The sequence below is a fragment of the Aureobasidium namibiae genome (assembly GCF_000721765.1).
Source record: "Aureobasidium namibiae CBS 147.97 unplaced genomic scaffold scaffold_2, whole genome shotgun sequence".
NCBI lineage: Eukaryota > Fungi > Ascomycota > Dothideomycetes > Dothideales > Saccotheciaceae > Aureobasidium > Aureobasidium namibiae.
The window spans coordinates 1,617,002-1,641,702 of record NW_013581207.1 but is presented as its reverse complement, the minus strand read 5'-3'; the positions used below and the strand labels follow the sequence as shown (position 1 = coordinate 1,641,702).

Genomic DNA, 24,701 nt, shown 5'->3' with positions numbered 1-24,701 from the left:
GATCCAACACAGGTGTGACATCGAAGCGGTCACTTCTTCCCTGTCAGCGTAGGTACTTTGACTTTACTGCCGACTTTTTGCATCTGCGCGACAGCATCACCCAGCAAGACCCTGACAGCGCCCTCGAGTCGCATATCCTTCTTTCGCCGTAGATAGAGTAGCACAAGCCAGAGGATGAACACATCGACAGCGACCAGCTTGACCAGAAACCACGATGCTCGTAACACCCAAGCCAGTAAAGAGCGTTTCCGCTGTTGTGCTATGAAATTGCGCGATTCCAGTTGTTCTCGCAGAGCGGCAATCTCAGTCGTCATCCGGACCAAAGCAGTGTCTATACTCTTCCGCCAGCGTGAGTCGCGTGGACTTGATATCCTGGATCGCGGTGGCCGTGAGGGAGAGGCTTGTTGATCGTCTCTATCTTGATCTTCTGCGTCCATGTCTGGATCCTCGGTATCGTCGTATTGGCTTATGGGCGCGTCGACAAATTCCTCGTCATGCTCGTCGTGCAATTCATCCTCGTCGGCTTGACTCACAGGACTCAGTATCCGTAGCGGCCTCGAAGCGACATTATCGTCCGCAAAGGCAGCGGCAGAGCTCGACACCATACCCGGGTAGCCAGACCTCTGCTCATGCAACACACGCAACGGACTCGACGCATCCGAACTTCCACTCGGGTTCGAATTATTCCGCACCTGATCCCAGACAAACTCGAGCTCAGCAACCAGTTCCCTAGCCTCGGGCGTTGCACTCGCATACTCATGCATGGTATGTATCAACGTCTCGATATACTGTCTTTTCGCCTGCGTGCGCGACAAGCCAGAATTGGAGGCCCAGGCATCCCATTTGTCTTGCTCTTTCTTGTCGTGGGTGGTGGGGCGTTCTTGCAGATATGCGACGTCGCCCTCCATTGCTTGTTTGTAGAGGCCGTAGAGGCGGAGGCGCTCGCTCACGGGCGGCTTTTGCGAGCCCGTGCGGATCTTGTTGACTGTGTTGAGCGCATGTCCGAATACTCGGTCTGTGTTTGCGTCAAAAGAGTGTCAGTGGTGCTGAGTGGATGGAATGTGAGGGGGCTTCGAGCATGTGATGCTAACCAACCGAGTCGGCCATGGTAGTGGTGGTGGAGGGTGCGCGCTGGCCAGGCTTCTCGTTCGATGCTCAGTCTGTAGTTGACTATCGAGGCGCTATGTGTAGGGATATGATGAGGGGCTTCTGCAGCTCCTTGGGAGTGGAGGTGGACGTGTAATGCATGGCATGATCGTGTACCCGAGATGATTGCATCCCAGTTCGCCGCCCTCGGCCAAACAACCTTGATAGCCTGATGCCGAGGTCGCCCTAGTCACCCTGTTGGACGCACGTGCTTGTATAAATGTCAACCCACAAATCACTTCCTTTATTGGTCTAAACATCCCGCCATGTGATTTTCTCTGCTTCTGTCATTGCCGACTTTATTCTTTGAGTGACTATCAAGATAAGTGTGTTGAGTCTTCGTTGTGACTTTGTGTCGAATTCTTAATCTCTGATGCGAAATCCGACGTCGGCTCACCATTAAAGTCCCATCACCATCCGAAGTTTGTGCCCCCATCTCTATGCCTTATAAAGAATAGGCCGCCTTTATCTTTTCCTTCTCGACCCCGCGAGCTCGAATCTCATGACAACCGCAGCGTCTTCCCACACTTCAGCGCAAGCTTCGAAGCTCGTTCACATCCATCTCCTCCCGGAAAAACTCATGATTCAGCTTGAACCAACCAAGAGAGAAGGTCTCAAGCTTTGGCGCAAGATGTAGGATTGCGCTCAAGTGATCGACTGCTATCGTTCCCTTGTAGTTTAGATCACTACACATCATCATTAGCACATGCAGAACTGGGTTTTTGATACCGCATACAAGTCAGGGTTGGTGCGGTGCGGTCTGCATTGTAGTTTGAGAGTACTCAGCCGAGGGAACACGACTCCAACAAGTTCTTCTCGGAGATCAAAGTCCTGGTACCCAGGATCAAGGTACTCAAGCAATGGGAGCTGCTCACTCAGACGTCTCAAGGCTGATCGTGAGGTAAGACTACCCCATCTGTATACAAGCCTGCGTAATTTTGGGAAGTTGAATGACGAATGGAGGAGGTACTTTTCAGGATGAATGAAGGAGAGTTCAGAAGCGAGCTCGAGCTCTTCCAACAGAGGGCACCTCAGGCATATCAAATCCATTACATCTTCGGTCAAGACGAATAGCTCCCTGAGGTGAAGCTTTTTCAAGGTTGGCTGCAGAAATGAGCTGATCCGTACCGTTCCGAGACGAGGGCGATAATCTGGTATGTAGTCCGCGCCCAGGTTGACCTCAAAGAGAGCAGGAAACGACAGGAACCTAAATCGAGAAAAGCACCATGAGCTCTTCACCTCCAGCTTGACAACCTTGTTGGCATAATGTTGACGGCGAAGTTCTTCAATCATTGCGAGATCATCTGCCGAGGAGTGTTGCCACAGCAGATCAACAGTGTGGTTGTGCCATGTCTGACTGACGCGTATTGAAGAGTATAGCGCCTCCTTATCGTCGGCGAGGAATTCAAAGATTATGGACTCGATCTCTGTTGGAAGATCCGCAAAAGAAGGCATCACTGAGAATGGTGGTAAAGCTGTTCTCCAGAATCCATGGAAGAAAGCAGGCCAGTATATAGTGCAGAATCTCCGAATATCATGTTTGCAAGACATGCAATCAAAAGAACATGTCTCGTGTTGTCCTTGCGACAGATGTCTACAGCCGAGCACATATGCAGATGAGATTTCTCTGGACTGTTCCTTGCTTTACAGCAAAGACACCTTATCCACTGTATTAATGTGATCTGAGAGATCTCACGGGCTGCGATTACCTACACTTGTGAGAGACTTACGATCGAGACCATGACAAGAGGATATTCATTCATGTTCCCAGAGTGCAGTACAGCAAATACTTTGCATGTCTCCCAAAGAACGTCGAACGATTAGCAAAAACACCTGGCAAGTGCAGAGCTGTCTCATGTAGAGTCGAATGGTTGACAGTGCTGGACGATGATGTTGTCGGATTCGAAGGTTCTTCCGAAGGCTGGTCAATGACCTCAGGTCGAAGTTTTATAACCCCGCAACAGCTTGCGACTGGAACGGCACGCCGAGTTGGCACTTTTGGGTGAGCAAGAGGAGTCGTGGCGTATCATCCCAAGAGTACGACACCCTCAGTCATCTGATTCTACAATATCCAGTGGGACATGACAATCTCAAAGCAACCACTGCAAGTTCTGATGGACGAAGCGAGCGGACATTCTCCGATGGATTATCCGCTCGTCAGCGGTATTCTCGCCGATGAGCGGAAAAGTCGATAGGCCAACGAATCCACACGGCAAGTCAAGATTTTGCCGGCTCATCGGCATCACTATCTCGAATCTACCTCAATTCTTCTCGGCCTGTTCATCCTTCGGATCTCCATGATGCCTTTTGACTCATTCGGCCTTGTATCATTTCTTCCGCAAACAAACCATCTTTATAAGGTACACTCGCACTTAATGTAATCCCTGCAAACGGCAATCAGTATATGAACGACACAATGCCGGGGAACAAGCACGCGACCGCCACAGAGACTCGGGCAGAGGAGCCTGTAGTCCATCCAGCCATTGAACAGGTTCCCGAACCTTACGAAGAGGCCCAAGGCGTGGATTTGGAAAAGGGCAATCAGAAGAACCCCGACCTAGATCTTGTACATATCCAGAGCCATGCCTCCGCACACGATATACCCCACATACCTTACCGGGAATCTGGAGACGAAGTCTACGACAAGTTCACTCACTCGAAAAAGATAGGCATAGTATCGGTCCTGGCTTTCTGTTCCTTCTTGGCTCCTATGGCATCAACTACTGTACTTGCTGCCGTACCTGAAGTGGCAGCAACATACAACACCACCGGTACCATCATCAATGCCAGTAACGCGTTATACATGCTATTCATGGGACTGTCTCCAATGTTCTGGGGACCGATGGGTCAGGTGTATGGACGAAGATGGACTCAGTTGTTGAGTGCCATCTTCTTTGCCGCATTCTCAATCGGTACTGCATTGGCTCCCAACTTGGCTTCGTTCTTCATCTTCCGCATCTTGACGGCTTTCCAAGGCACTTCCTTTCTCATCATTGGTAGCTCCTGTATTGGAGACATCTACCGCCCGACAGAGCGTGCGACTGCATTGAGTTGGTTCTTCTCGGGAACTCTCATCGGACCTGGTAAGTCTCAACTATATCGTGAAGCCGGTACCATCTGACTTTGTATAGCCATGGGTCCTTTACTAGGCGGTATCATCGTTACGTACAAGAGCTGGCGCGACATCTTTTATCTACAGACTGGACTAGCCGTCGCCGCCACTGTGCTGTGCTTCTTCTTCCTCCCAGAAACAATCCACTACAAAAAATCCGTCGAGCTCGAAGGCCTCAAGAAAAGCGAACAAGCAAAGAAAATCTGGTCTTGGACCAACCCTGTTCGAGTCATAAAGCTGTATCGATACCCGAATCTGCTGTTTGTTGGGCTTGCTTCGTCATCGCTGGTCTTCAACATGTACAGTCTACTCACACCAATCCGATATGTCATCAACCCTCGCTTTCACCTGACCTCGCCAATCCAGTCTGGACTCTTCTACATTGCTCCTGGATGCGGTTATTTGTTCGGTATGAGTGCCTCATCACGTCGCAGGTTACCAAAGCTGACATGCAAACAGGCACGTTCTTCGGAGGCCGCTGGGCTGACCGCACTGTCAAGAAGTGGATCGGAAAGCGCAATGGTGAGCGCGTACCCGAGGATCGACTGCGGTCTTGCCTCATTTCCATGGGTGTCATCATCCCTGGATGTATGTTGATCTACGGATGGTCGATTGAGAAGGACAAGGGCGGCATCCCTCTACCTGTCATCGTCATGTTTGTCCAAGGCGTGGCACAACTGTTCTGCTTCCCGTCACTCAACACCTATTGTCTGGATGTGATGCAGAAGCGATCTTCGGAAGTGGTGGCTGGTAATTACATGCTACGGTATCTGTTTGCTGCCACTGGGACAGCAGCTTGCTTGCCTGCTGTCGAGGCCATTGGCGTAGGGTGGTTCAGCACGATCAGTGCGGCATTCTTGTCCTTTTCGGCGATCTTGACCTGGACAGTCACAGTATGGGGACGTGATTGGAGAGAAGGCATAGTCCGCAAGAAAGAAGAAAAGAAGGCACGAAAGCAAGAGAAGACGGGCGGTACATGAGAACATGGACTTTGTCAGAGTCACTAGATGCTGGAAGAAGAAATCTTATCGTCAATAATATATGATAGATGAAACATTAATATTACGCATCAAGAGAAAGTCCTTTCTTGAAAGCACCACGAATCAGTATGATGAATCTCACCAGATTGGTTCGCTAGAAATGAGCTTTCAAAACCAAGTGTTGCTTCGAGTTGTCAAGGGTTATGCAACTTGAAGTCCCGGATTGTGCCGGCTTCAATTCCAAAACAGCAGGAGCCAGCAAAACTCGTGTTAGCGTCGTATGCCACGTGCATGCTAACAACGAGTGCTTTGGAAAAATAAAATAAAAACAGACGAACAATCACTCAGCATGAGATGTTTTGACATAGTTAGAAAGAGCAAAAATCAATGCCTCCTAACGGAGTCGAACCGGTGACCTCGGCATTACTAGTGCCGCGCTCTACCAACTGAGCTAAAGAGGCTTAATGATATTCAGGTGTCAAGATACAAAACATATATTGTAAGAGATATTGGCTTTGGTGCGTGCATTAATCTTGGCGCCACCTCAGCTTCGGTCCTTGGCTTCTAGTGCCAGGAGGCGGGGTACTTGGCAGCAGCTCAGTGTCAGGCAGATAGATTGATCTTTTGCATCAAGGTGGAATACAGGCACAGCCCTGTGAATAGATACCAATAGAAGAAGAGAAGCGAGAAACAGGACATGGAAAGTCCGAGACAAAGATGGCAAAGTCGAAGTGTGACAATGAAGTGCTCACCTGCGCCACAATCCCCTCACAGCCACCACGAACCTTGAATGACGTGGGTGAAGTGTAAACGGCCACGGTCACCTCGACCATTTACCTGCTTGTCTTCCGTGTCTCGACCACCTTTTTGACCTTCGATTCACTCTTCACTCGACATCCCAGTCCATCTTACGCTCACCTCGAAAGCTCTTGGATTACACCCAGGACACACCACCACAGCTTGCCACAACACACACCATGGCCGACTATGCCCCACCTCCGGTATGCGCGCGTCCTCAAACAGCTAGGCACCAACACGATCGCTGACAAGCTCTCAGGGCCCTCCTCCGCCTCAAGTCCCAGAAGGCTGGAAGGCCCAGTGGAACGACCAATACAAACAATGGTTCTTCGTAAACCTGCACACCAAGCAGTCACAATGGGAGAAGCCCACCGAGCCCGCCTACGCTTCCTCGGGTGGCGCCCCTCCCGGTGCTCCTCCAGGCTACGACCACAACCAGTCTCAGTACACCGGTCCCGAGAAGGGCGGCTACGGTTCAAATAACCCCTACGGCTCAAGCATTCACTCGGGTGGCTCAGCACACAACGTCAACGACGACGAAGCCCTTGCCCGCAAGCTTCAAGCCGAGGAAGAAGCTCGCGCTCGTCAGTCTGGTCAATCCTCCACTCGCACAGGCGCATCCGACAACTACTACAGCTCTGGAACCCCTCAATACCAGTCCCAATCCCAGCCTCAGTATTCGAACCAGTCTCAGCCCCAGTACTCGAACGAGCTGCCTCCTCGCGACCAGGACCGCGGCAAGAAGGGCGGTCTCATGGGCAAGCTTCTCGGCAAGGTCTCAGGATCCAGCTCGCGTCCCCAGCAGGGTTACGGACAGCAGGGTTATCCGTCTGGTGGCATGATGGGCGGTGGTGGCTATGGCATGCAACAGCAGCACTACGGCGGATACCCTCAGCAAGGCTACGGAGGCTACCCACAGCAGCAGATGTACGGCCAGCCGCAGCGTAAGACGGGCGGTGGTATGGGCATGGGTGGCATGGCTCTTGCTGGTGGTGCTGGTCTGCTTGGTGGTGCTATGTTGATGAACGGCATCGACGATATGGAAGACCACGCCTACGAGCAAGGCTACGAGAACGGAGGTGGCGGTGATGACTACGGCGGCGGCGGCGATGATTTCGGTGGTGGCGATGACGGCGGCGGCGACTTCTAGTCTCGCTCCTCGCTTCTCGCTATCTGATGCCTCTCCTTTGTTTACGAGATTCGCAAACATGGACTGCGACTGGGTGTCATACGTATCATGGTTTTCCTGATGACGCCTTTTTTGCCTCTACTTCAATTTGATACGTACTGAATGCTTTTACGACCAACTTTTCCGTATCAACTCCTTCGAACACATGTGACGTCTCTTGTCTCTTCTGCTTCCCAAGAATATCTGAATTTCTCCAATCCTATACATCTAGCTTCACATATCAGCAGCCTCCTTAACCCCAGCATCATCACCTTTCCTCGCTCTCTCCAAAGTCATAGCAACAATAACCGCAGCACCGATACCCGATCCATCCTCCGCAGGTGTCAACACAATCGGATCTTCCGTCCTCTGCTCATCCCACTCCAGAATCTCAGCCAACGCATCAGCCCATCGTCGCTTGAACTTGGGATGCTTGTTTGCAACCGAGCCATCAGCAGCCACATGACCATGCTCGATGTTTTTCTTGCTGCAGATCGCTGCGATACCGCAGGCGCAAAGACGTGCTCCGCGGATCGCGATGAGTTCTGCCAGGTAGCGACAGAGCTGGCGTTCTTGTGTGTTCAGTGTAATGCCTGTGTGGGCCTCAAAGGATGTAGCTGTGTTTTGGAGGCCAGAGGATCGATCGTCTTCGATTGCGCAGAGAAAGCCGGTGTCGAGGATATAAGACTTGTCCAGTCTTGAAATGTCCTGGTTATGGAAGATGAGATTGCGTTTTGCGAGGTCGATCAAGGCCAGTCGGAAGATCTCGCCCAGGTAGAGGCCAGCGCTCATCTTTTCAAAGGCTTGCTCGCCTGGTCGCGGTGACTCTTTGTCGATGATGTGGTCGTATTTGGTCATTGGGAGGACGGTGTGGCTGTTGTCGAAGGCGCCGTATTCGCAGTTGATGGCTACGGGGCAGGCGGGTGGTAGGCGTCCTGCGATTTTGGGGATGGAGTCGCTGTCTTCCATGTATGCGGCATTGCAGCCTGTTCCGAAGATAGCACCAACAATGGTCTCGGGGTCGTGGTATGCAGATGCTATCATAGCACCTGTCGTGTCGTTGATCAACGCGACGAGTTTGACAGGTAGCTTCCTCTTCTCCATTGCTTCACGGAGTTGTATTGTGACATCCTCGCCTTCGACGCCCTTGACGTCCCAGCCCTTAGTCCAGGTTTGAAGCACGCCGTGGTCGATAAAGTCTTGCATGGCAGGATAGGAGAAGGTGAAGCCAAGTGGCAGAGGCTGAGTAGCTTTTTCGTCAAGTCTCTGATCTCGAATGAAGGTTTGCATGCGATCGGCTACCTCATCCCATAGTTGATTTGCTGTTCCAGTCTTGACTTCCTTGGACAGTTGGTACTTTTCTTGGACGATACTGGGTTGACCGCGCGATCCCGGTAGTGTGATCCAGCAGACACGAAGGTTTGTGCCTCCAAGGTCTACTGTCAGGAAACTGCCTTTTTCGTCACCGTGTGGTTGACCCAGGACCCAGGTAATGTTCATCGGCTGTGACGGGTTGATTAGCGATCAGTTTGTAACGATGATCCGAGGTCCGAGAAACATACAATGTTCTGGTTGTTCTTTTTGAGGCCTTGATCGAGTTCTACTTTGAATTGTTTCGTGATGTCTTTCAGCTTCTGCTGATCGATCCAGAACATCTGATCTAGTTTTTGCATCTCTTGTGCTAGCTCGTCACTCAGCGGCAGCGCCGGTTTTTCTGTTTGTCAGGCATGTTAGCGCTGAGCATTCATGTTGGAATCCAGGAGGGGATATACCGAATCCAGCTGCCTGCACAGGCGAGTCTACTTTGACCATGTTGACTGTGTTCGTGGTGGTGATTTATATATTTGTCCAGTTGGTATCCGCTTTCGTTATAGCAAGGTGCTTATAATTTAATGATGAGTACGACCAAAACCACAATGGTTTAGAAATTGTATAAGGAATAGCAGACAAGTAGAGCAATAGAAAGGGCAGAACCAGCTATTCGTATACTTATAATATGCAGGAGTCTCGGGCAGGCTACAACAATGGTCATATCAATCTCACCTCCTAGCCAGTTTTCCGAAGAGCTCGGACGAAGTCGAACCCACCGCGCTGTCATTGTTCATCATGCGCCGGCGATACCGTGGTCGCTTCGGCCCTATGCAAGAAAATACTGTATCCACACGATGGGAAATCCGGTTGAGGTTTGAATGTCTCGTTCTCACAATTCTGTTGCCTTCGTTTAGGCATGTGGTGTAAATATGACGTGCTGATAACGTGTCAATGATAATCAGGGCATGGTCGCTGGGACACTGGTTATTGAGGATCGTGACTGGGCAAGTTGATATGCGTTGATAGCGGACAGCTTCACTGATAAGTGTCTTCCGACCAGGGAATGAGACATGGATAGTTGGAGCCTGGGATCGAATCCAAGACCCTCTCGTGTGTTGTTGCTTCTGTCGAATCTTCGGATTCCGAGGGCGGGTGTGCAGCTCGAGGCAACAACATGACGGCGACTTCTTCAGTTCAGATCATCTCTCTACTCAATGAGCCCAGGTCTCGAAGACCAAGAGTCTCGCATGCTCAAAGTCACACCTCGTCAGCGAAGTTGTCGGTCGTGAAAGAGGGAGGGAAAGAAAGGACCGTCGGACTTGCTTCGGCGAGATGATTGCCGAAGGATCATGATCATGAGGGGAGGACATCAGCACTTACAGGACCACGACCATCTTGACAACCATTCCATCACATCATAACAACAAAGCATGACTTCTCAAGAGACAAAGCCTGTCGTTGTGATTATACCAGGAGCTTGGCATGTGCCAGCACACTACGCACATCTCGCGCTGAAGCTCAACTCGGCCGGCTATACTGTAGACTGTATCGAATCGTCTTGCACCAGCGACGAAAAGGACTTGCCCGAGAACACATGGACCGAAGACATCTCGATCATCCGCAATGCCATCACTTTGCACACCGAGGCTGGCAGAGATGTTGCAGTTGTGATGCACTCGTTCGGCGGCATGGCGGGATCGGAAGCAACATGTGGCCTGGGCAAGAAAGAAAACGAGACATCCGGCAGAGTTGTTAAGCTTATCTACATGACTTCGTTCATGCTCAAAGAAGGCCAAACACGTGCAGACTTTCCAGATTGGCCTGATATCGCCCGTGTCGACGATGAGCAGGTATGCAAAATCTATCCTACTATTATCGTGAGCTAAACCAAGTTCCATCGCAGAACCCCAAGTCTCTCGTGCCTCTGGAGCCAATGCACTTCTTCTACTCCGATGTGCCAGAACAGATGGCGCAGCGCGCAATTGACAATCTGGGAGGGTTCCCACTTTCTCATGTGATGAACTCTCCTTCGAAAGTTGCATGGCGCGAGATTCCAACTGCATACATCGTCTGCGAAGACGATAGAGCATTGACCAAAGATGGCCAAGAGCAGATGATCAATGCTGTCAGGGCCGAGGGTGTGGAAGTGGAAACTGCGTACTTGAAATCTGCTCATAGTCCTTTCCTGAGCATGCCCGCCGACACAGCAAAGGCGATTCGTGGATTTTTGGAGAAGGCTTGAGGTGGACTGCGACTTCCCTCTGAAACGAATGTTACTTCCCCATGTGCTAAATCCTGCAACTCATGCCTTCCCTCGCTTGAGAAGACAAGTAGGGGAAGTAGCGGCTTCCTCCGCTGCGTGGAAAGAAATATGTTCGTCCTTCTTCCAAAAACGATTTCAATCCTATCTCACTCGTCGATCCCTCTTTCCATCCCAAGTCCCTCTGATGCAGCGGATGTTGTAATCTGGGTCCCTGTCCAGATTAACGATAGGTACACACGCCCTCGTACACTGATCCGTCTGATAGAATCCATACTGATGTTTGAACGTAGTCCATCGCCCTGCAGCCAGTAGTCGTGATCTATATACCGTCGATCATGTCGACCCAAACTTCACACTTCCTTCGACTCCCTGTTGAACTTCGCCTCATCATCTTTGAATACATCTTCAGTGACCCTAAAGAGGCAGTCCTCCGCCACTCTCTCACCTACGTCTCGGATCAAGTTAGCGAAGAGGTCATGCCTGTCTTGTTGCGTCGGTTCTCGGCCTTCTTCTGGACAGCGATTTCTTGCGATGAGGAGTGGTATCTTGCCATAAAGCCTCGCGACAAGATATGGCGAATGCGATTGACAAACGTCAGCGAGTGGCCCCTGAGCACAGTGCCCACTCTTCACACGACATTCAGCTTTCATGTGCTCGTAGGTCGTCGAATATCCACCAGTGACGATCTTATCGACAGGCTAGACAAGGGCTATGTGGCCTATGCGTGCGATCATCGATTGGAGGACGATGACCAGCAGGATGGTGTCAAGCGACTCATCAAAGATATTGCTGACAATTGCCATGAGTATGGTGGTCTGGATATTTGGATCGAGAGAGGCAGAGCAGGGGCTCCTGAGATGAACATGAAATTGACCAAACAAGTCTGGCGACAAGAGTGGATCGGAGGAGGACGACGAGGACCCTTGATGGCACAGATGTGCAAACTGAACCTTGATGTGAGCAAGACTGGACGTCAGAGCTGAAGAGAGAACACACAGCTCTGGGAACAATAATGGTTTGCAGGAGGTGGCTTGGCATAGTCACACGATGACGGTCTTCGGAACATGGAAAGACTAGAGTTTGCAAACGCAAAGCCATAATCAGCAGTCGAAAAACCAATGTGGGTCGGTTGGGGCAGCTCGAGGGTGAAATTGTTATCGCTGACAACACGTTCTGTACAAGGACTTATGGCTTGGGAGAGAACACACTGCATTCTTCGATAGTCGAATTCAGCAAGGCTCTGTAAGGGAAAAAGCAAATTTGTAAAAAGACAACACTTGACGCCTCCACGAAATCGAAATCAGAGAGTAGTACCTCTTCGGACGTGGATTCATAATCTTTTGACGTCCGTTTGCCAACTGTTTAAGCTCCTGGCTGTGCTCAGGTGCGTCGGTATCTGGTGGGATCCGAGGATATACTCTTCGGCTCTGTCATGCTAAACCCCCGGGTGATGGTGCCAAGGTAGTAAGAAATGCGTCCGGCTTAGACGTATTGCGACAACCAGCGGATACCTTCACCGTAGCCCTGTCTCATGACAACACTGCACATGAAGACCTCGATGGGGCGGATGCCCTCGAGAGGGATCTTGCCCTTGCCGGTGGTCTGGTAAAGACCAAGCTCGTGTCGCTGCGGAATCTGTTAGTCCTTGGAATCTTTGTATTAGCGGTCACATAAGACGTACGAGTTGGTCCTCGCTGACGGCACTGGGGTCTACATCGAGTCAGTCGCATGTTCTGTCAATCGACACTGGCGGTCAAGCTTACGATCAATCTTGTTGCCGAGAATCAGGAAGGGGGTCTTGGAGAGATCCTCCATGGAAAGGACTGTAAGACATGTTGTCAGCACATGATGTTGGTGTTCCGCATTTGTGTAACGTACGAGCATCGAGCTCAGCCTTGCTCTCGATGAAACGCTCGGGGTCCTTGGCGTCAACAAGGAAGACAATGCCTAAACACTCTATCAGCTCGCGTGCTCGCAGACAGACTGAAGCTCTTTTCAAGTACCAGAAACCTCGGGGAAGTACTGTATGGAGCCTGTCAGTGTTTGAAGCCAATAAGTGTGTCCTGACAGCAACTCACGTCCTTCCACAAACGTCTTGCCTGCTGGTGACCTGTTTCCAATCTCAGCTGTGTATTCCCATGACTCTTGCATTCAGATGATCGTACCGCCCAAGTCGAAAGTGGTGAAGCGGACGTTGCCGATGCTCAGCTCCTCAGAGGCTGTGTGCCATGTCAGTCAAGCGTGTTGCGGTGTGTTCGGTAGGATGGAAGCGTACTAGGGTGGAGGGTAGGGTTCAAGACGGCGCTGTTGATTGTGAGTTGGACTGTTTGCGGGGTTCGTAGGCAGGGTAGACATACACTCTGTCGTTCTAGGAGGAGTCAGCTACTGTTGAGCACGTGAGGCGCAAAGACAGGGAGCAAAGGTACCTTGAGCATGTGAAGAAGCTGTTGGCGAGTTCAGATTAGATTAGCTATCGAGTCCGACTAGGGGGGAAACAGGCCATGTCGGACGCACCGTGGTCTTTCCGGCATTGTCGAGACCAAGGAACAGCAGTTTCTATGGGCGTCGCTATCAGTATTGGGATCGCAGGCGGTTGGAATTTTGGATGTGGCATACGGCGTGCTTGTTCATCAGGCCAAGGTTGGCGAGGACATCCCAGACTGCAATGGCTCGTGTCAGCGCTTGTCTCCCTCTCAGGCCCAAACGCCATGGCGACAGCCGTCACTTACACCAGTCGACGAGCCACATCTTGTCGGTCGCTTGTGATTGTGAGTCGGTGTGTAGAGGAGGACCTTGCGATAGTCCGGGGTTGAGTGGATGGCAGATGTGAGTCTGGACAACTATTATCACCAACTAGGCAATGTCCACGTTGGTCCCGCCGCCGCCGTCATCTGGGAAGCTGCCAGTGCCAAGACAATCACCAAACCCATCACAAGTCGACCATCAACCATAAACTTCATTCGTCATCGTTGCATTTAAACTCCAATCTACGAGCACTAAGAGACATTGCAACAGAACCAAGTGATTAGATAGTTGCTAGCGATTGTGATTTCTTCTATCTGCAATCCTGGCTGGGTCCAAAATGAGAAAAGCCACTTGATCCTGATCATGGATAAGCATGCTCAACTCTCGTACCCTTATTGAAAAAGACGAACGCCAATTCTGATGTCCATCCATGCAAGCAAAAGTGGTATCTTGGGCCTCCAAATCATCGCTGTCTAGAACAAAACTGAGCAAAAAAAGCTCCCCTAGCCACGAGGTACTGAAGGAACAGGGGTATGTATTATATACAGAGAAAGGTATCATTATGTATTGATGTGCGCGCATCGGCCAGCCGGAGGTGTTCTGTAACCTGAGCCGCGCGACTCCATCGTGGACGAAAGGAAATATCAGGACTACGAGCTTCCAGTGGGCGATTCGTGCGCAGCTGGAAAGAGGCCCGCGTCAGTAAAGATGCTCTGTTCGTCGATCATCTGTGTACCTGCGACGACCAGCAGACTCGTACGAGACTGTAATGTGCCAACTGTGTTGACGGCGTCGCAAGCCCGTGATCAAGACGAGTCTTTTAGTAGGAGAGGACGTGCTGTTTCTTGCCTTTGTAAGCAGCCAGCTCGAGTCCAACTTCTCTCATTCTTTCCGCGCCCTTGCCAGGTTTTGGTTTGCGTTCTTGGTCCTTTTTACCCTTCTGGCAGTGCTTCTGGTAAAGCTTCTCCTTGCGTCGCTGGCGTTTCTTCTCCAGACCTTTGACAATGTCAATAGCGCCACGAGCTGTTCTCATACCGGATAAAGGATCATCGTGTTCGTCAAGCGACGGGGTCATTGCGTTCTGCCCAATCTTGACCTGACTCTCGACTCGGGGTAACGAGGCAGTATGAGTAGGCTGAGGGCGGCGGCCCAGCGCAGCTCTTGGAGTGAAACTGATAGCAGAGACACCTTCCACGGAACTGCGCAGAGATGGTGGTGGAGATGTAGGACGACGGGGTGGGGGTGGAGGTGATCTCATGCGTCTGGGTGATTGACCGAAGAGCTTGCGAGGAGGTGGTGACTTGTGAGTAGTGCGCTTGATCGGGGCAGGCGATCGCAAACGCTTGGCTGACGGTGGAGGAGAACGGTGAGAGCGATGCTTGGGAGGAGGAGGTGAACGGAGTCGCTGATGAGGAGGGGAGATGGACTTCTTTTTGAGAGCAGTCTTGGACTTGCGACGTCCACGGTAGCCCATGTCTTCGTTCATCTCAATCTTGCCGTGCATGATAAGAGGATGATCGCTCTCCTCGACCTCTTCGTCGTCCTCGTCGTCATCTTCCTCATCCATATCCGGATCAGAGGTAGGGAAGGTAGGATCGATGTCCTGGGGCTTCGCCTTGTGCTTGGCAGCTTTTCTTCTCTCGAGGCTTATGATGTATGCTTGCTCGAGAGGGCGGTCCTCATCGAGGGTGCCACAGACGAAGTCGGTGCTGTCGGGAAGGTCTGGAGTCTGGGGACGGTTGATCTTGAGTGCTCGGCTTCTGCGTTTGACCATGCCGTAAGGAGCAGATGCGGTCGTATTCTCGCCGTGTGCTGATCCTAGTGAGGAGTCCGAGTTGGTTCTTTTACGAGTAAGCTGGGCATTTTCCAACTGTTCCATAGAAGTAGCAGCGGTTGAGCGGCCTCGAGGGGCCCACCATTCATTTTCGCTGTCGTCGCCTTCACTGTCAGAGACCGCAAAGCCGTCTTCGTCGTCTGTCTGGAATCCAGCATCAGAGACTGCGTCGTCCGAGATAGCTCCCTGGACATGGAGATCTTCAAGGTCTTCATCATCCTCATCCTCGTCTTCTTCGATCTCTTCGTCATCTTCGTCCTCTTCGATAGCCTCCTCCTCGACCTCTTCGCCAATCTGTCTGATGATATTTTCCTTGTACAAGGTGTCGTTGACGGTCAAGCGTTGACGATAGCAGCCAGATTCTTCAAGCCACTGTTCGCTTTCCTCCTCTGAAGGTCCGAACTCGTGAAATCTTCTTTCTTCGCCAGGCACATCGTCATTCTCCATGCTGTATTTACGTCTTCTGACGGGCAGCGACGGGCCTTTGCGAAGGCTTTTCGGCGAATCATTCTTGACAGTCGAGTCGGAACCACGGTGACTCCTAGGAAAAGATTTTGGCGAAGCTTGGGTCTTGGAGATTCTTGGTCCGGGACTGACGATTCTTGATTTGGGTCCTTGCGTGGGAGCCAGAGTAATTGCCTTCGTCTTCTCCTTGACAGGGGCTGTTTGGACGGCAGGCTTGGAAGGACAAGCAAAGGTGATGCATGTCTTGCGCTTTGGAGGCTCTGTAGGAGCAGGCGTTGGGGCTTGCTTCTTTTCCTGCTCACTCTCGGAAGTAGCATGGTTCGAAGCGGGCTTCCTGCCACCACAAGCGAAGGTGATACATCTAGGACGACCGAGCTCGGCCTCCACTGTTTTCTCAGGCTGGGCTTTAATGTCCTCAAGGATGACCGGTTCCTTGTATGGAGATTTTTCCAATGCGGATATAGAATCCCTGATCAAGGTTGGTGGTAGAGGAGGACTTGGAGTGCTTTCACGAGTTCCAGGGCTGGTTAGGTCGTTATCGCTGGTAAGCTCAGCAGTCGAGGCGATACTATGGTTGCTCCATGCTGACATGCCACGCACGATGGCCCTGGCGCGATGGTGTTCATCCTCGTGGGGGTGTTCGGGTTCCGGTGAGTGTAGTTGGCGGGTAAGAAGAGATTCCCTGCGGGTGAAAGCCGGGGGTAGTGATTTGATAAAGGCGGCGTCGAGACGAGGAGAGTCGAGCGGTGGTTGATCCTTTCTTTCCGGTGGTTCGTCTGCTTCGGCGAAGAGTTCCGAGTCGATGTGTCCCATGGCTGAAATGCTTCTTTGGGAGGGAGCCATATGTGCCATGTCCAGGGTGAGGAGCCTATTTGAAGTAGGCATAAGTGATGCAAGCGTTCGTGGGCGTTTGGTGGCTTAGCCGGCGTCGTAAAAAGCTGTATGCGCGTAGACTCGATTTATGTATAGAGCGTGGCGCAAACCACAGGACAGAGACTCCCTTGGTAGGACGACGCGCTTTGGAGCCGAAGGCTGTTGTTACAGATCCTGAACGGACATGGTAGCTGGATTCAAGAATACAACGACGAGGCCGATGCGATAATAAGACAAGCGCCTAGCAGAGTGTTAGTCGCGACAGCATTCGGCAATGCGCAGACATAGCATAGCCCATACTGCTTGCTTGGTGGTGGCCAAGGATCCAAGAATGACGCTCACTTGCAGATCACTCGGGTTTGCCGGGAACAAGTCGAAAGACGACGAGAGGGAACAAGAGAGTCTTTAGGTCAGCTGCAACTCACAAACGCACCGCGCACGCGACCCAGAGAGGGGCGAGAGGACGAGAGGGCGAGTTGATGGAGTGCAGGAAGAGAGCAGGCGCAAATTGCTGCTCGGAAGCGCACACTTGGAAACTAGAAGGCCCCCCAGTGCAGAGGGCACTGTGCGATTGTTCGGGGCCGCGGCCATTTTCACGGGCCCACCCACAGTTCCCTCTCGCCCAACCAACAACAATCGAGCCTAAACCGCTCGTGCTCCTTCCACCCCCTCTTCCAACCTCGATTCGATCTGCTGTCTGCTGCACACCGCTTCGCACTTGGGCTTGGAAGCCCGCCGTTTCGTTGTTGGTTGCACATCTTGCACGTGTTGGCTCTATCAAGAATGTTGCCACTCTGAAACCCGCACCGGTTGCCATGTTGATGCTGTAAAATTGTCGTCGTTGCGCGACAGACCACAAATGCCTCACGTTGACGTAGTGAAATTCCCGACGCTACAGCGAAAAGCGGGATTCCCGCGTTGGGGCTTGTGTTTTTTTCTGAATTCTCATCGACTGCCGGCTGTTCGCGACTTTGACACTCTCTTCTGTCAAACTCAAAACCTCGTGACAACTCCTTCGTGTCGTGAATTTGACACCGCGTTTGTGATGTGTCTTTCTCGCTTGGATTGTCCTCTGCCGATCTCAAAGACATGTCTGTGGCTGCTGCCGGCAAAGGCATTTGCAGGATGCAAGTTGCAACAGGCAGGAGCATGAGCCTGCGGCATTTTTGCTCTTGCGCCAGGCGGCGTCTTCTGCTGCAGGTGCAGCAACGCCATGCATCCACGTAAACGTCGTCCGAAGCACCTTTCCTCGTACAATCAGTTGTGACAGAACCTAGTCTTCACCGCTCAACGCACCTCTTTTTGTGCCTCTTGTCGCAAATAATGGCGGCAATCTTGTTCGACAGAGGACAACACACGTTCTTAACCTCTGCTTGTGGCAAGTAGGTACAGTAGCTGGTATTTCTCCGAGTCCTCAATGTTTTCAGCAGAAGACCATTCCCAACATCAACTTGAGTGCATGTACCCAGTACCTCAGAGCACAGACTCGAATGCTGTTACTCGCAGCTTGCAGATGCATACGCGTGGGGGCTGTATATCTTCACGGATAAAGGGTTCGATATCTATTACTCGAACCAACCAACATGCCAGCCCCGCTCTCCTGAGTCTGCAGTTTCGAGTCCGCGCCTTCTCTTTCCGTTCAGCTAGTCGCGACCCTAGTTGTTCGAAGCTGGACCAGACGTGATACCGCCACAGAGCATCTGACACGCTCACTCTGGCCCACGAATCACCTGCTGTCTACTGATACCGAGCCCTGTTCCAACCGCAACCCGGGTCTGGCTAGTCAAATGAAGAACCCCAACTTGACCCGCAATATCGACTCCCCCTCCTTTGGCTTGAGAACAAATGAGGGTTGCTTGCATGGATTGCATCTACGCTGCCGTGAATGACCGGCTCGCCACATCTGACATACCGACGAGTCGCTAATGGACCACTATCAACGCTACCATAAGGATCTCCACCTTCAACGCCTATCTGAATCACCAAATGTACATACGTATCAGATAGTCCGTGTTTGTTGGATCGCCTTGGTACCATCAGCCATGGCCCTCTATCATACGCAAAGGGACAAGGTGTGCATTAAGATATCGCAGACGGATGATATTACGATGACTATCGTTGCATCTGGTTGAGTAAGGGGATCTGTCTAGGCGGGAGCCCAGTTGCATTTGTGCCACTACTCCTCGTGTTGCTTCTCAGTACTTCAGTTCGAACCCCGTCATATTTCCGTTCACAATCTCGTAGAACCTTCTGGCCCAGGCCTCGAACTCCCGGCGAAGCTCGATCTGCTGCTCTCCTTCAGCCACACCAGCCAGATACATCAAGGCGTCCACAACTGCAACGGTCGGTATTCCATGAGCAAGATCTATGCTCAATTGGGAGCCTTGCAGAGTCATCCAGTAGCCATGACTCTGAAGAACCTTGATGGCACAGCGCTTGAGCTGGCTTCTGTTGAGATTCTGGCAGTATGTCTGGCAAAGCCACTGCCAGATGTCGCCCATACCAAGGCAAGGTAGACGATGCATCAGATTGTCAGCATACATCTCCTCGAGGTCCTCTGCAACGATCTCAGCCATCGCGATCAGCTCTGAATCGGCAGCAAGGATTGTGTCCAAGGTTCTGTCTGCCACGAATGCCATAGAAGTCTCGACATGTTCAGCAAGATCGTGCATCTTGGCCACGGAGCTCGCCTCCGATGTGCAGAGAAGGCAGTTGCATTGAAAACGCCAAGAGTCAAAAAGAACCTTCTGACGGTCTGCTAGGAGTGGCGCAGGTTTCTGATAGGAGATAGTAATCTCTTCGCCATTCTTGATATCCCTTGCGGCTCTGAGAATGATCATATCACCGACAAAGCTTCTCACCGCATTCGACAAGCAAGCGTGATTGGCGTTGGCGACGCGTATCCACAGGCCAGTCGATTTGGGGCTCTCTCTGGTCATCATCGCCGAGGTGCCGTATGCGTGTGATTCACGACCCACGGTGTAGCTGAAGCCATTCAAATCGAGAATCCTTGAGACCCTGAAGGTGTCGACCACCGGAACACCATCCATGATAGGAGCAGAGATGGGCGAGGTATGTGGTTGTCCAGCGTACAGACCAAGCAGGTCTTTGCTCTGCGAAGGACTGTCGACCACCTTCTGGACGCTGTCGAGCCATACTGGCACGGTCGATCTTGGTGTGCGATCATTGGGGTGTGCGGTCATAAACGCCTTCTCACACAGGATGAGATCGCCCATGCGCAAGTCCTTGGTTGCGAAAAGTCCACGACCACGGTCTTGAGTCTGGCGCGCTTCGGTCTTCGAAATGAAGCTGGCACGATCGGCAAAGTAACCATTCTTGGTAACCTCCTCGATCATCTCTGCGAAGTCGTATGCTCCTTCCCGCTGTTCCAGAAGGCGCTTTTTCGTTCTGTCCAGTTCTTGGTGGCACTGCAAGTCAGTCGGAGCAAGCATGAGCATGCGCTCGTAGGCGTGGAGAGCATTAGCATAATGTCCAAGCTGATAGTTGGCTCGACCGCGGCAGAACCAGGCTTCTGCGTCTTCTGACTTGGCTCTGTCATCCTGGCGATTGGAGATCGACTTGAAAGCGTCCAAAACGGACGCATCATAGCGACTGAGATGGAGGTCGGCCAGCGAGCGACTGCGACATAGGTCGCGCATCGGGTTGCGCATACCCTCGTATGCCTCTGGGTCCACGCAGGCAAGGCCACTGGTATAACTGGAAACACAAATTAGTCGTCTCTCTTTGGACACGGGTAAGTCAAGTACTGGTTGTGAAAATGCACGATGTATTTGACATTGAAGAAGCTGTCCAAAGAGAGTTGATGAGAAAGTCGCTCTCTTTGGATACTACTCCGTGACTCGAAACAATTGTGCATTTCGATGGCCATGCGAAAAACATGTTGTGCAGTTCGGAGTGAGTATTTGGTACTTACCAGCGGTGTGCTTCCAGGTACTCTTCCCCCATGACGGCTCTGTCACCTTCGAGCTTCCAACTCATAGCCGTCATTTGCGTCTCTTCATGATTCTGCCACTGCTCTGGATACAGCTTGTGGAAATGGTCCAATACCACCATGTCGGACGGGTGGTCGACCCGAAGTGCGTACCGGCCGTCCTCTTCCATGTGGTAGAATGGCTCCTTGATCGTAACCACAGAGCTCTCTGGTAGGACTTCGAAGGCACGAAGGGACTCTCTGGTCTGGTAGACAACCAGTCTGTCGACATCTCTGGTCTCATCTTCGATTGCAGCCACGACAGCTGACTTGCGAAAGGGCTGGCAGAAGACGCGCAGGAGCAAGAAGCTGCCACGATGGTGAGTTTCGAACTTGAGATCCTTCAAGAGAATCTTCTTTAAGTGAGCGGGAGGGAGGTAGCAAGGCCTGTAGAAGTCCTCGGGCACAGGACGAGCAATCTGTCTTGTCTCAGGACAAGAAGGTAGAGGTCGCTACGACATACCGGTCAGTATTGAATTGAGTTATAAGTGTGTCTCCGTCTTCTGCTTACATTGGTAAACTCTTTCGTAAGTTGCTTGCGAGACTGCGAGACTCTGCGAAGATCTCCTGCCTGTCTGAGTCTTCGTGCCAACATCTCGTCTTTCAGGACAGACTTGTGATAGGCGAGCGGGTCTTCTTCCATGGTTGGACGTCGCGTCGGGATGTTACAAGGTTGGTTGCTTGGTGAGGTACCCGACTCTGACAGAAAGAAATGTTTGCATGGAAGACAAGCACCTTGTGAAGAGAAAAGAGGCACGTTCACTGCGGTCCTGGATTGTTCGACGGTATCGTCGCTGCCTTGGTCGTCCGGCCGAATGTCGTTTGCGATGGTTCGACTGGATGATTTCTTTTCACTATTATCAACGATTTGACAGGGTCCGAATATCTCGACGACTCCGTGGACAGTACAAACACAACCATCGGCCGGGTCTTCATCACATGTGAGTTCTTGGAGCTCATCGGAGTTTCTTGTCCAATGCTGTGGTATAATCACCGATGTCTCTGGTTCCAGGCAGAAGGATGATGATGCGATCACTCCCGGGCGATGTTAAACACAAACATCATCACAATGTACAGGTATAATCAGAAGAGTAGACTTATACCTACGAGCAGCATGTTTATACCGTGCTTTCATCGGAGCTTGCAAGTATAGATTTCTCCATTGTGTTCACTCTCCAATACGTTGCTTGCTCCATCCGACCGTGATCACTGCCCGCTCGTTCTTTTCTTCGGATCTCTCTTCTTTTCCTTTGTGGTCGCATCCTGGGGAGCTCGTGTCATCTACCCACATTGTAAAAGATAGTTAGTAATCAGGTCGCACGGTTTGTGCCCTGATGACCCTATGGACGAGATCGAATGGCTGCAGAAGCAGTCCACAAGAAAGCGCTGTAAGCAAGTCAGTGATCCAAATTCTGGTGAGAAAAAGAGAGGAAAACTTACGTCTCAGTGTCGGAGCGACCATCATGAGCTCCATCATCTTCGACCTCATCAGAGGAAGAGAGGCTCAAATCACTGTCGTCGTCGTCGTCGTCGTCGTCGTCGTCGTCGTGGTCGTCTTCCTGGTGAGCACCCTCCTGAGCTTGCTCATCGTTGTCTTCCTCGTTCTGGCCATTGCTTTGGTCCTCCTTGCACTTCCTGATGGCACGCTTAAGATACAACTCAAACTCTTTGTGCTGATACTCTGGCTCCCGAGCATCCGAAGGCTTCAACACAGCCTTGCGTGAAGCAACCAGCAGAATCTCAAGCAACTGCAGAGGAAGCTGACCCGAATTGATGCCGTAGCAAATATCTCTGTGCAGAGACAAAGCATAATCTCTATCCTCAGTCGTAAACACATCATTGTGATCAGCATGACGGAAATTGAGTCGTATCAACCCCACATTGATAAGTTGAGCCAGAGGAACAGCGACAGAGAAAGGTAAAGCGCCAGAGTTAATTTGATCGGTGAGGGAGTAGAAGTAGCAGGGTGGGCATTGACAGGATTGTCTGTCGGCCCACCAGCCGTTGGTGGGTGGCTTTGTGAGGTTTGGCCAGCCGGTGCAGGGTTTGACTTGGGCTCCTTGGATGAGATCGGGGATGAAGGTTCGGGGTCGGTGGGGTTGGTGGTTGCTGAGGCAGTGGGCCAGGTCGGCGGTGTCCCTGTGGGCGATGGCTCTGATGATGACCATTGTTGGCTTCTGTTTGTTCGTGGGCACTGTGTTGAGATCGTGGTTATATGAGTAGATTGGGAAGAAAGACAGCTGTGGTCATGCTCGGACTCAGTGAAACTTCTATTCTTGTGTGCTTTGTGCGTAACAAAGATGCCAACAAAGTGAAGGCAAAGCCTGCTGGTTCTTCTTGTTGCTTGGTGGTACACATGGTGGACTGAAAATGAGGAGAAGGTAGCAAATGCTTGTTCGTGGAGGACGTGCAAAAACAGGTCCCGAACACTTAGTCCTAGTGCATGGTTGGAAGTCAAGTACAGCTACTGGTGTGATTGAATGAGGTAGGATGCACATGCGTTTTACTGATGCTGGAAACACCATAATACCTGCTTGTAAGAGCTACATGATTCGCTGCACACAGTGTATACCGAGATTTGGGTACTTTTGGACTGTATGTGTGAGACACAGGTCTACCGAGAGTTGGTAGTTCTTGAAGATAGGTGGCTTCGATGTTGGCAGTCGGAGGGGTGCAGAAAGATGGATGCTCGCTGCGGACAGCCGAAACGCGGGCCGGGTTCGGAGAGTGACGATGATGTTGGAGGGGCATGCGCTTCCAACAACTTTGTTGACTCGATCTTGTCCCAAACACTTGTACAACCATCATGGCACCCAAATTCCTGACTGGCGACAAGGCAGGCATTGAGGAGTTCCTCGACAAGTTCGATGCAAGTCTTGACACGGGACCACAGATGAACAATGTACTAACTACCTGCAGGTCTTTCTATTCGACTGCGATGGTACGCAACTGCCCCGAAACTCGATCACCTACACGCCCAACATGACGACTTGCAAACCAACGAATCTACCGAGACTGACGATACGAGAAGGATAGGCGTCCTGTGGTCAGGCGATCATCTTTTCGAGGGCACCAAGGAGACCATCGAGATGCTCAGAAGCAAAGGTCGGCACACAGTGGTCACAACAGGAAGAGACAGCCATACTGAGCTGCATGTACAGGCAAGCAATTGGTCTTTGTGACCAACAACAGCACAAAGTCGCGTGCAGACTACAAGAAGAAGTTTGACAGCATGGACATTCCTTGCAAAGTGGTACGTCGCCATGCTATCTCATTACCGAGTCTGAGCTGACTGGATACTACAGGAAGAAGTCTTCGGCTCTGCCTACAGTGCAGCCATCTACATTGCGCGCATTCTCAAGCTCGAGGCGCCCAAGAACAAGGTCTTCGTTCTCGGAGAATCGGGCATCGAGGCCGAGCTGGCGTCTGAGAATGTCCCATACTGCGGCGGTACCGATCCCAACCTTCGTCGCGAAATGAAGCCAGAAGACTTCACCAACATTGCTAACGGTAGTGCTCTCGATCCTGACGTCGGGGTTGTGTTGGCCGGTCTCGACTTCAACGTCAACTACCTGAAGCTGAGCATGGCATACCACTACCTCCGCAGAGGAGCCGTCTTCCTGGCCACAAACACCGACTCGACTCTACCCAACTCACACACTCTCTTCCCTGGTGCTGGATCAGTGGGTGCTCCTCTGGTCAAGGCATGGGGCAAGGAGCCTCTAGCACTGGGCAAGCCTAGTCAAGCTATGATGGATGCGGTCGAGGGCAAATTCCAATTCGACCGCAGTCGTGTTTGCATGATTGGAGACCGTCTCAATACAGACATCCAATTCGGTATCGAGGGCAAGCTTGGAGGTACATTGGCCGTCCTGACTGGTGTGAGCAAGAAGGAGGAGTTCCTGGCGGAGGACGCTCCTGTGGTTCCATCGGCCTATGTCAACAAGCTCGGTGACCTCTTGGGTTAGATGATCGATAGAGTATTATATGTATAGAGAGCGAGCATTACATTATG

The 24,701-nt window shown here is 51.6% G+C and overlaps 12 protein-coding genes across 12 annotated transcripts; 5 read left to right on the top strand and 7 right to left on the bottom strand.

Moving 5' to 3' along the window:
* Nucleotides 1-29: 29 nt before the first annotated feature.
* On the bottom strand, nucleotides 30-1,022 carry M436DRAFT_37751 (acyl-CoA binding protein; the record flags this gene model as incomplete). The annotated part of the gene is made up of 2 exons (XM_013575241.1): nucleotides 30-427; nucleotides 530-1,022. Coding segments are annotated over 2 exons (891 nt in total), but the record flags the coding sequence as incomplete, so codon positions are not given.
* A 653-nt stretch (nucleotides 1,023-1,675) lies between these two features.
* M436DRAFT_78740 (uncharacterized protein) lies at nucleotides 1,676-2,601 on the bottom strand (the record flags this gene model as incomplete). The annotated part of the gene is made up of 2 exons (XM_013575959.1): nucleotides 1,676-1,832; nucleotides 1,883-2,601. The coding sequence occupies 2 exons, from the start codon at nucleotides 2,599-2,601 to the stop codon at nucleotides 1,676-1,678; spliced, it is 876 nt and encodes a 291-aa protein (XP_013431413.1).
* Nucleotides 2,602-3,562: 961 nt separating this feature from the next.
* Nucleotides 3,563-5,238, top strand: M436DRAFT_60797 (MFS general substrate transporter; the record flags this gene model as incomplete). Its single annotated transcript, XM_013575618.1, has 3 exons — nucleotides 3,563-4,229; nucleotides 4,278-4,667; nucleotides 4,718-5,238. The coding sequence occupies 3 exons, from the start codon at nucleotides 3,563-3,565 to the stop codon at nucleotides 5,236-5,238; spliced, it is 1,578 nt and encodes a 525-aa protein (XP_013431072.1).
* Nucleotides 5,239-6,215: 977 nt separating this feature from the next.
* On the top strand, nucleotides 6,216-7,186 carry M436DRAFT_78738 (uncharacterized protein; the record flags this gene model as incomplete). The annotated part of the gene is made up of 2 exons (XM_013575958.1): nucleotides 6,216-6,239; nucleotides 6,296-7,186. The coding sequence occupies 2 exons, from the start codon at nucleotides 6,216-6,218 to the stop codon at nucleotides 7,184-7,186; spliced, it is 915 nt and encodes a 304-aa protein (XP_013431412.1).
* A 252-nt stretch (nucleotides 7,187-7,438) lies between these two features.
* Nucleotides 7,439-9,016, bottom strand: M436DRAFT_60795 (uncharacterized protein; the record flags this gene model as incomplete). The annotated part of the gene is made up of 3 exons (XM_013575617.1): nucleotides 7,439-8,707; nucleotides 8,767-8,918; nucleotides 8,977-9,016. 3 exons carry the CDS (start codon nucleotides 9,014-9,016, stop codon nucleotides 7,439-7,441), a joined length of 1,461 nt encoding a protein of 486 aa, XP_013431071.1.
* A 929-nt stretch (nucleotides 9,017-9,945) lies between these two features.
* Nucleotides 9,946-10,757, top strand: M436DRAFT_38191 (alpha/beta-hydrolase; the record flags this gene model as incomplete). The annotated part of the gene is made up of 2 exons (XM_013575313.1): nucleotides 9,946-10,365; nucleotides 10,419-10,757. 2 exons carry the CDS (start codon nucleotides 9,946-9,948, stop codon nucleotides 10,755-10,757), a joined length of 759 nt encoding a protein of 252 aa, XP_013430767.1.
* Nucleotides 10,758-11,113: 356 nt separating this feature from the next.
* On the top strand, nucleotides 11,114-11,761 carry M436DRAFT_78735 (uncharacterized protein; the record flags this gene model as incomplete). Its single annotated transcript, XM_013575957.1, has 1 exon — nucleotides 11,114-11,761. One exon carries the CDS (start codon nucleotides 11,114-11,116, stop codon nucleotides 11,759-11,761), a length of 648 nt encoding a protein of 215 aa, XP_013431411.1.
* A 499-nt stretch (nucleotides 11,762-12,260) lies between these two features.
* On the bottom strand, nucleotides 12,261-13,526 carry M436DRAFT_78734 (GTP-binding protein sarA; the record flags this gene model as incomplete). The annotated part of the gene is made up of 13 exons (XM_013575956.1): nucleotides 12,261-12,404; nucleotides 12,460-12,488; nucleotides 12,542-12,601; nucleotides 12,657-12,725; nucleotides 12,782-12,800; nucleotides 12,857-12,888; nucleotides 12,944-12,997; nucleotides 13,054-13,082; nucleotides 13,136-13,146; nucleotides 13,205-13,222; nucleotides 13,293-13,334; nucleotides 13,395-13,438; nucleotides 13,508-13,526. 13 exons carry the CDS (start codon nucleotides 13,524-13,526, stop codon nucleotides 12,261-12,263), a joined length of 570 nt encoding a protein of 189 aa, XP_013431410.1.
* An 817-nt stretch (nucleotides 13,527-14,343) lies between these two features.
* M436DRAFT_78733 (uncharacterized protein) lies at nucleotides 14,344-16,635 on the bottom strand (the record flags this gene model as incomplete). The annotated part of the gene is made up of 1 exon (XM_013575955.1): nucleotides 14,344-16,635. One exon carries the CDS (start codon nucleotides 16,633-16,635, stop codon nucleotides 14,344-14,346), a length of 2,292 nt encoding a protein of 763 aa, XP_013431409.1.
* Nucleotides 16,636-18,890: 2,255 nt separating this feature from the next.
* M436DRAFT_78732 (SET domain-containing protein) lies at nucleotides 18,891-21,329 on the bottom strand (the record flags this gene model as incomplete). Its single annotated transcript, XM_013575954.1, has 3 exons — nucleotides 18,891-20,412; nucleotides 20,630-21,138; nucleotides 21,198-21,329. The coding sequence occupies 3 exons, from the start codon at nucleotides 21,327-21,329 to the stop codon at nucleotides 18,891-18,893; spliced, it is 2,163 nt and encodes a 720-aa protein (XP_013431408.1).
* A 697-nt stretch (nucleotides 21,330-22,026) lies between these two features.
* M436DRAFT_78731 (uncharacterized protein) lies at nucleotides 22,027-22,854 on the bottom strand (the record flags this gene model as incomplete). The annotated part of the gene is made up of 2 exons (XM_013575953.1): nucleotides 22,027-22,072; nucleotides 22,127-22,854. The coding sequence occupies 2 exons, from the start codon at nucleotides 22,852-22,854 to the stop codon at nucleotides 22,027-22,029; spliced, it is 774 nt and encodes a 257-aa protein (XP_013431407.1).
* Nucleotides 22,855-23,492: 638 nt separating this feature from the next.
* Nucleotides 23,493-24,654, top strand: M436DRAFT_69921 (4-nitrophenylphosphatase; the record flags this gene model as incomplete). The annotated part of the gene is made up of 5 exons (XM_013575773.1): nucleotides 23,493-23,555; nucleotides 23,606-23,627; nucleotides 23,723-23,791; nucleotides 23,848-23,939; nucleotides 23,992-24,654. The coding sequence occupies 5 exons, from the start codon at nucleotides 23,493-23,495 to the stop codon at nucleotides 24,652-24,654; spliced, it is 909 nt and encodes a 302-aa protein (XP_013431227.1).
* Nucleotides 24,655-24,701: the final 47 nt, after the last annotated feature.